At 47.5% G+C, this 9,910-nt stretch overlaps 1 protein-coding gene across 1 annotated transcript; it reads right to left on the bottom strand.

Moving 5' to 3' along the window:
* Positions 1-281: 281 nt before the first annotated feature.
* On the bottom strand, positions 282-6,426 carry FZD1 (frizzled class receptor 1). The gene has a single exon (XM_019666204.1). It carries the CDS (start codon positions 4,046-4,048, stop codon positions 2,102-2,104), a length of 1,947 nt encoding a protein of 648 aa, XP_019521749.1. The 5' UTR covers positions 4,049-6,426; the 3' UTR covers positions 282-2,101.
* Between the last annotated feature and the right edge of the window lie 3,484 nt (positions 6,427-9,910).

Here is a 9,910-nt window from a genome sequence, read left to right as displayed (position 1 = left end):
TTAATAATCTTTGAGTAAAGAAATAATTTGTAAACTTCTATTTTATATTGTTACTTTCATGAAAGCAGGTCTCTACTAAGGACTTCACAATGTCAATCACAACAATGCAAGTAGATTAATTCTTTGGAGGGACTGATCTGAAGGTTTAAAGATGGATTTTTTTCATTTAATTCCTGAATTTATATACTGTGGGAATGGCCAAGAGACGCTATAAATTGTAAAGATAGTTCATAGTTCAAACAGTTCCAGCTCTACTATTTTCAGGCACAAAAACCATATAATTTTGTACAAAACTTTGATTTTATTTGCGAAATTAAAAATATGGTATTATATATATATAAACTTCTATTCCTCTATAAATATAGATGATTTTGTGATAGTGAACAGAATAAATGCATACCAAATTCAAAGACCATTGTCATTTTAGGGTATGACAGACATAGATAAATTTAGGTCCTAAGTACTGGCATTTTGATAAACTCTTAAAGTTTACAACAATACAACCAGGAGGATTGCTTTTCTCATCTTTTTCACAGAGAACTAAAGTGAATATTTTTAAATGGCTTTGAAAGATTTACATTTGACACGTTTCTGTAAATCCAAAAAAGAGCACACAGGATTTAACGCAGCAGACCTGCACACGGTTTCCCCTTAGCATGCATGTCCATATTTTGTTTATTTCAGGAGCTAATCCCATCAATTATTCCACCTCCTCTACCTCCCAGAATCTTACCAGGTTGTTATTAGTGATGTGGATTGTTCCTCCCTCAGCATGTGTTGCTAAATAGCAATCGTAATAACATGTTGAAAGTACAACTTTTACATTGTAAAGTTCCTGATATATGTCTAATTATCACTTGATTAAAAATAAGACAGTATCACTTCATTTTGAGGAAGTCCATTCATTACACTGAAATCTTCAACTTTTTATATTCAGTTTACATTCTGCTGTCCTGTTAAGGAAAGCAAAGATCAGCTCCTTAACAAAGCTCTCCAGGTGACCTCAACGTTTCCATTTTACAGAACAGTAAAATCTAAACGCGGACTGTCTCAGTCCTAGAGGCAGGTTGCCAGGCATCAGTATGCAATTAGAAAGAACATTTTATAACCTCCATCTTCAGTCTCTCCCAACCCACACAAAGCTTCATGCCTCTTCCCAAATCTCAGTAACCACATCTTTCCATGACGCTGGCCAAACCCATACATACCAGGGTTTAGACACTAGAGAATGAAATGAGCTCATCCACCAAAAATTAGACTTTAAAAAGTTTGGCATTGGTTATCCCACTCACCCTCTAACCAACTTAGGTGGAAGGAGAGAGTGTCTGGGCGTTGGAGGCCAGCGCGGAGGACGGCTGGGGCTGCCGGCGCCCACATCCGTAGGCCTCCATAAAGCTAAGGGAAAAGGTTCTCGACCGTGAAAAACTCAGCTTCGGAAGTCAAAGGGACAGGCCTTCGAAATCTAGTCCCAGACAAGGGCGGGCTTGGAAGCTTCTAAGAAGTTCTGTGCCTTAAGAACCCCAACCTCAAGCAAGAGAGGGAAGGGAGGGAGCAGAAAGAGGAGGAAAGTGACCGGGCGGTAGCCCCAGACGCACCCCACCCGCAGAGGGGAGGGGCGCGCGAGGACCCGCATGAGCACCCGGCGTGTGCGCTCCGGTTTTATCCGTGCAGTTCTCCGAAAAGGACAGGAAGGGGCCTCAAATGGTGAAACCGCCCTAAATAATTCAAATTTAAACAAAACAAAAGAAAAAGAAAAAGGAAAGGAAAGGAAAACGCGTTATCGGTCGTCATTTAAATACAAATATACTTACAAAAATCTTACACAGGTTATTTACAATCATAAAAGCGTACAGTCCAGATACCAGAGTGTGAGAGCGAGAGAGGTCTGTCCATACCCCCTCTTTGGCAGTTGGGCCCTCGAATCCGTTTGCCCCCAGGGACGGAAGCTTTTGCAGGAGCCGTGTTGTTAAAAGAAGCCTGCGAAAGTGAATGTCTAGTGAGGGAGCCTGAGTAGCTGGGCTTGGCAATGATTCCATGGGGCCAGGTTTTGGGGGTGGCTGGGACCCAGCAGCGGGCTGGGAATGGGCTGAGCACCCGGCTCTCAGACGGTGGTCTCCCCCTGTTTGCTGTTGGTGAGTCTAGTGTAGAACTTCCTCCAGGAGTTGAGGGTCTTGCCGGACCAGATCCAGAAGCCTGACGTGATGCCCACGATCAGTGTCATAAGGTACTTGATCATGAAGACTGTGAAGTCGGGGCTCATGGGTGGGTGAGGCGGGGGGCCTCCACCTGCCTGGAGGTGGGGGCAGGGGATGGCGTAGCTCTTGCAGCTCTGGGCCACCCAGCTGCGCTCCCACTGGTCTCGGAAGGCCTGCTCATAGAAGTAGCAGGCGATGACTATGGTGGCTGGCACCGTGTAAAGCACGCTGAAGACGCCGATGCGCACCATGAGCTTCTCCAGCTTCTCGGTCTTGGTACCGTCGTGTTTCATGATGGTGCGAATGCGGAAGAGCGACACGAAGCCGGCCAACAGAAAGGACGTGCCGATGAACAGGTACACGAAGAGGGGTGCCAGCACGAAGCCGCGCAGCGCGTCCACGTTGTTGAGCCCCACGAAGCACACCCCGCTCAGCACGTCGCCATCCACCTGGCCCAGCGCCAGGATGGTGATGGTCTTGATGGCCGGCACGGCCCAGGCGGCCAGGTGAAAATACTGCGAGTTGGCCTCGATGGCCTCGTGGCCCCACTTCATACCGGCCGCCAGGAACCAGGTAAGCGACAGGATCACCCACCAGATGGAGCTGGCCATGCTGAAGAAGTACAGCATCATGAAGAGGATGGTGCAGCCCTCCTTCTTGGTGCCCTGGGCCACCGTGCGCGCCCCGTCCTCGGAGAACTTGTCGTTACACACCACCCGGTCCTCCAGCAGGAAGCCGGCGATGTAGGCTACGGCCACCGCCGTGTAGCAGCCCGACAGGAAGATGATGGGCCGCTCCGGGTAGCTGAAGCGCCGCATGTCCACCAGGTACGTGAGCACCGTGAAGAGCGTGGAGGCGCAGCACAGCACTGACCAGATGCCGATCCAGGTGCGCGAAAAGCGCAGCTCCTCGGGCCCGAAGTACATGAGCCCGTACACCTTGGTCGGCTCGCAGGGCGCGCCGCAGTCCTTCTCCCCCAGAAAGTGGTAGTTGAGGTAGGAGGGCACCTTGAGGGCGCGCGGGCAGGAGAACTTGCCTCGCTCCGACGCGCCGGCGCCCCCCGGGAAGCCGCCGCCACGGTGCCCCCCGCCGCTGTGCTGGGGGTTGCTGGTCCAGAACTCCGGCAGCAGCGAGGGTGTCGGGGTGCCCTTGTCCGACGTGTTCTGGCCCACGCACAGCTCGCCGGCGCCGTGCACCGGGAACTTCTCGCACTTGAGCGTGTCCGGCCACTGGAAGCCGAACTTGTTCATGAGCGCCTCGCAGCCCTGGCGCGCGCGCTCGCAGAGGGAGCGGCAGGGCGGCAGAGCCTGCTCCAGCACGGTGCACACGGGCGCGTACATGGAGCACAGGAAGAACTTGAGCTCGGCCGAGCACTGTACTTTCACCAGAGGGTAGAACTGGTGCACCTCGAGGCCCGCATCCTCCTGGTTCGTGTGGCCCAGCAGGTTGGGCATGATGGTCTGATTGTACGCGATGTCCGTGCACAGCGGGATGGAGATGGGCTGGCAGTAGCCGTGGTCCGGGATGGAGATGCCCCGCTCGCCGTTGTACTGCTGCCCGCTCTGCTGCTGCTGAGGCGGCGGCGGCGGGGGCTGCTGCCCCGGCCCAGGCCCCTGGCCCGCCGCCTGCGCCCGGACCCCCAGCAGCAGCGGAGCCTCCAGCAGCCAAATCAGCAGCAAGAGCCGGCGCGCCAAGCGCCCGGAATCAGCTGGGGGGCGGCAGCGGCAGCGGTGGCTGCCCGCGTCCCAGCTCCCCTCCGCCACCGGCCCTGCCGGGAGCGCCCGGGCAGAAAGTTCCCAGCTCGCGCCGCCGCCGGCGGCCTGGGACTTCTTAGGCGCCTCCTCCTCAGCCATACTTTCTCGGCTCCTTTCTTGGCGACGCTCGGCTGGTGCTGGCAGTGGCGCGGCCCGCGGCGGCTCCCTTTACGGCCGGGGAGCTCTCCTCCGTGCCCGTGCCCTCCGTCGAGCCCGAGCGGCGCTCGGCCCGCTCCCCCGGCTCCCGCTCCGTGTCCCGCAGCCGCCGCTGCCGCGGAAACTTGCGATTCATGAAGCGCGGGCGGCGGGGAGAGCCCGGGTAGTTCGGGCGCGCCGGAGTCGCGTCCCGCCTTCCTGGCCCTCGGCTGGCTGGCTCCTGGCTGGCGGCGCCGCGCTAGTGGCCGCGGCCCCGTAGAGCGCGCAACTCTCGGCAGCCCAGCGGCTTCGGCTCCCCCCTGCGCCTCCGCCTCCTTCTCCGCCGCCGCCGCCTGACCATTTGTGTCAATCCCTCAACTCGCTTGCTCTCCTCTCCCCCGCGCGCCCTCCGACCGGTTTCCAGGCGCCCCGCAGTCTGTCTTTCACCAGGAGGGAGGAGCCTTGAAACCGACGCGAAACTGGAGGCTCAGGGACCGTCACCCAATCGCCGCTCTGGCTTCCCGGCGCAAAGGGCGCCCGCCGCCTCCTTCCCTGAGCGAAAAGTCGGCGGCGGGCGGGAGGAGGAGGAGGCGGGAGGTAGAGGAAGTAGTAGAGGTGGCAGAGGCACCGCTCGGGCACAAAGAGTGGGCTTGCTATGAAGAGGGACAGGCTTGGTTGCTTTTGCTTTTGCGGAAGAAAAGACGAGGACAAGTAGGAGAATGGTCCCATATGCTGCTGGAGATAATGAATAGGAATCGGCGGACCGCGGGACTTAGCTTTTCTTCTCTTTTAGCCATTTTCGTGTTTAAAAATCCTGCTCTTTAACGCTGGTTACAAACAGCAAACCGAGCGCTGCGATCAGAACAGCTGCCTTTGACTTAAGGAGCGCACGGCTTCCTTTGAGTTTATGTTAAGGTTTTATTTTAAATATTACTCTCATAAATCCTAGAGCTCTCAGGCTGGGCTTTGGCGGGCTTTGGTCGCGCCATTTCCCCCAAGGAGAAGTTCGTGGGATCGCTGTCAAATGAAGAAAAACAAGAACAACAAAACACAAACTTGGATGGAATTTAAAAAGTAAAGCCAGATGCGCCGTCTGCTACTATTCTTCTTGTAGTCAAACTCCTTTTTTTTTTCCTCCTCTTTAATCAAGTCAGAAACAGAAGCAATGGGAAACTACCCATTAAATACTTAGAGAGAAAAACTTGGGAACCCGACGACCTCCCCTCCACCTCCCCGGGAGCGTCCTCGCTGTCCAGAGACCCCCGGGGGGGCTCGGGCCCAGCTGCGCTGGCAGGCAGCCTGGGCCCTGGGGAGCTAACTGGGAGCCTCCAAGGCTCGGGACGCCCGCGGCTCTGGTGAACTTCTGGGAGTGTCAGACCCCGGCCACTTAGGTGCCACAGGCTGGGGTGCAGCGTGGTCTTCCACCCCTAGGCAGAGACGCCTATGTTTTCCAAACTAGGATGCCAGTTTGGAAAACAAAGAAAACAACAAAGTCTGAAAGCAAAAAGCAAAATGCCTGCACAGTCCCTTCCTAATTCCAAATACCACAATCCACTTCAGCAGACTATATTCTACTTGTTTTCCGTGTAAGATTTGTCAAAGGATGGTTTAACTGCATGACTCAGTTTTATCAATACAGTGCCATTGTATCATTAATTAATCCAGATGTGTTGGTCTGTGATTAGACTCTCTAGGGATATTTTTATACAATTATTTTCTATCATTTGTTTTTCTAATACATTCCTACCAAGCACCTATCATACTATAAGCACGGTTCGGTAGAAGAGTACAAGATGAACAAGACATGGCCCAGCCTTACAGGAGGACAGAGTACAGTGGGTACAGAAATGTATCAATAGACCAGTTATCCTAAGGCCCATCTCCAAGCCGAAGGAACAGAAGGGACGCAGCCAGCCGTGGAAAGGGTGGGGAGGGTTCTGATAGGTGAATGGAAGTTGCAAAAGACAGGAGTTCCGAAGAGCTTAAATACTAAAGGGGGGCAGGGTGTGAGTGTGACTGAGATATTTTGGGGAAGGCATGAAAAAGGTTTAGTCCGTGCTAAAAAGTTTGGGCTGAATTATATAGACAATAGGGAGCTTTTAAAGACTTCTTTTCCCCACATAAGCGGGGAATAGCTTCAAGATGACTGTGAAAGAAGGAACCTGGGACACACTGTCACTGAAAAGCATGAACATTAATTAGTCCAGACATAAAGGTCACTACTTAAGATAGGTGTTACTTGTACTACATCTATCAGGGCACTGTGAATTTCATCACTATGCATGTTGGTGTCTCTAAAAAATGTGTAGTCATATCTTTATCGGTTAATTCATAATGACACTGTTTCAGATACAATATATTATTGTTTTTCAAATATTCATGAGTGCAGTAAATTCATAAAATACTTATTTGTTTCTGGATTCCCAGTATTTATTAAAATAAAAAGCAGCAGTTACTAAACGTACGATTGGTATCATGTGAGTGTGTGTGTGTACATGTGAGTGTGTTGGCAGTGGTTCATGAGACATTTTGATATCAAAAAGGAGGTTGGGTTGCTCTCTGATGTCTTCTGAGCATGCACAGTTCATAACTGTTCATTTTACCTTCCACCGTCCTACCCACAGTCTCTGGGATACTTTTCTCTTTTCTCCCTGATGCTCATTCTTGGGCTGATAGTAATCCCACGCTTAGAAACTTTACCAAGCCATTTTCCTTCTGCCACTTCTCTCTTATAAAGACTTACCTGTCCTGTGTTCCATTCTCTCAAGGTCATTCTGGGTGACTAGACAGGGGTGGGGGGTGGGGGGGGGTGAATTTATTCTAATGTATTATTTACCAAGAAGCATCACATGAATTAAAAGCATCCACTAGCATTATCATTCCAAACCCTTCTCTCCCAAGGGGATAGGAAACAGGGAATATGGCAGAATACTCAGTTCTGTTCCTCAGACTAGGACACACTCTCCTGCTTCCAAAGTTGTTCTATTAAAATTCTTGAGCTTATTTTATCTTCCACTGGACAGTGAAGTTTACTAGGGAGCAGCAGGCTCAGAAGTGCTGTGGTTGGAATAAAAAGAAAAAAAAGAGTCATTCTTACCAGATCATGGAACTGGAAGGAACAAAAGGCATCATATAGGAACTAGTTAATTTTCTGTAGTTTACAATTAAAAATACTAGGCCCAGAAACGTTGAGGGATGTGCTACAAGGCATTGCTTGGCTTGAATTTCATTAGATGCTTATTTTAACCCTTTTTACTTATTTATTTTATTTATTTATTTATTTTGAGTAGCTTATTCTTTTTTTAAAATTAGTTTTCTAAAGAAGTTCTCAATGGCTTGTGTAAAATAATACCTCATGAAATCAAAAAAAGAAAGTATTTCCTGAAAGTTGTCTTCCAAAGTTAAAAAAAGCTTAGATTTTTTTAAAATTTATTTTTTATACCAATACAGTATTTCATTTATCAACCCTATGTGATACAGAGGAAGCTGTTAAAATTAGGAACTGTTGAAAGTTGTAACCAATAACAATGAGTATTATGGAAGGTCTTTTGGGGAGGTGTGAAGGAAGTGGCTAAAAAAATATTAGAAGAGAAATATAAGCAGTATATATTTACTTTAATCTAAAATATGTTATTCTTTTCAGGATGTGGAAAGGTTTGAGATCCACAGATAAAAATTACTAAATAAGTATGAACTATTATGAACTTCTTCATAAAAAAATTTCAATTAGGTAAAAACTATAAACATAACCCCATTTCTTCTTGATATTAGTCCTTCAGGCATCAGTCAAATTTTCTTATATCAAAGATCTTGTTTTATCAAGCCTTTCTCAAATCTTCTGAAGTTTCTCTAGACTGCTTATGTCAGGTTGAATGTGGACAATTACCAGGGCTGGAGACCCAGCTTCAATCGCATACAGTTGAGTGCACAGGGTCGCCCAAGCAGTTAGGTGAATGTTCCAAGTACATCCTGGAGGACCTTGAGCTTCTGGGTGAGTTGTTTTGTTGCTGGCTTGTAGGTGGCAGGCTTGAATGGTTTTTGTTGAGTAACAGTGTTTATAACACTGTTTAAGACTGGACTTTTAAGCACCTACCATATGTATTTAACATTGTTTTTCTTAACGTACACCATGTGTGCATACATGTGTCACTTAAACTTTACCAATCTTTGAGGTAGGTACTAATTATTATATTCTTTTAATAGATGAAGAATTTAAGGCTCCAAGTAGTGAAGTAATTTGTCCCAGGTCCCATAGCCAGTAAGTGCCAGAGTAGGCCTTGGATCTGACCAAAATCCATGGACTTCTATTGAGTGAACATGTCCACTCCTAAAAATTATAGGGGGAAATGTGATTTCTGGGTTCAGACCATGGTGAGTCCTCAATATTTAACACAGTTTTCTATACTGGGATATAGATGGTAGGGGTATCAATGTCGGGACTCACTGACGAGTTAGATCAGCGTTTCCCAAATTGTGTTCTGTGAAATATAATAACTTCCCTAAGGGTGTTCTGTGAAATAAAATTGTTCAAATAAGTTTGGAAAAAGGCCATAGTCTAAGTCCTTATTAGGTATTCATGTTAGTCCAAGAAAGTCTCTGAGAAGTTCTGCGGTAAATAACCCTTTTTAAGCTTTGTCTTACCTAGTATTTTCTACATTTGAAATACACACACAAACCTACACACTTGGAACACACACACACATGCAAGCATGCATGCACACACACACACACACACACACACTATATCAATATTGGGTTGTGAGAAAAATCATGACGCATTTTTGCAACGAAAACCATAGAAAAAGTACATCATGACTTTTCCGACAACCTAATATTTCGCTTGACACTCATGCACTATGGAATGCAGTTTGAGAAATGCTAGATTAGACCTAACGTATTTTGAAACTAAATTTTGTAAGGTTCGCCTCTCACCGCTGTATCACTTTTGTATGCCCGGAGTAGAAAGTGAGAACTTGACCTGACTCTTATTTTTGAATTCCTGGTGAAGGGACATTGTTTGATTAGGGAGCTGATAGTGATAGAGAAAGCTCAGGCTATACTATTCCCTCTTTCCTGGGAGGCATCACCTAGGAGTCAATTATATTGTCTTTACAGAGACGCTTTAGGCATAACTGTCTAAGCTCTCAGTGTAGACCTCTACCTCATTTCTTCCTTTGAATTTCCAACCCAGGAATTTCTGCATTTGCTGATTCTTATTCTCCAATGCATCTGTATTCTTTTGTAACAATTCTAAAATTAAATGTCTTTTCTTCATTTTTTTATTCATTCTTACACCAATCTGTTCTTGACATTGATGAGAAAGTTCTTGGTTTCATTTACAAACAGAGCCTCAGTTTACAGACTCTTATTGAAAGGTCAATCTTTTTTAAAAAAATACATTGCTTTCCCTAAAACAATTTATCAAAAGAGACTCTAAGTTTGATTATCTTGACTTTTATCTGATAGGGCACTTAGAGCTGATTCTAATTCAACTAACTTACTTTTGAGAGTGAGCCACAATTTGTTAGAATTTACATTTTAAATATGGTAAGATTCAAAGATTTAATATAGATGGGAATATTCAGTAGATTTTTATTTTTTTAAGATTTTTATTGGGGAATTGAGGGAAGGGGAACAGAAAAGTTGCTATCCTTTTGTCCTTCACTCTAGTTGTGGAGGACATTGCTTCACTGGCCCAAGTTGGCACCATCATTGTGCTCTTCCCGGGTGAGGCAGATCAGTCGCTGGCTTCTGGGCGGCCGCTCACGGCGGCTGCTGGCCGCTCACGCTGGCTGCTGGCTGCTCACGCTGGCTGCTGGCTATACA

Source organism: Hipposideros armiger, unplaced genomic scaffold (genome assembly GCF_001890085.2).
Source record: "Hipposideros armiger isolate ML-2016 unplaced genomic scaffold, ASM189008v1 scaffold_465, whole genome shotgun sequence".
NCBI lineage: Eukaryota > Metazoa > Chordata > Mammalia > Chiroptera > Hipposideridae > Hipposideros > Hipposideros armiger.
This window is presented reverse-complemented; position numbering and strand designations above follow the sequence as displayed.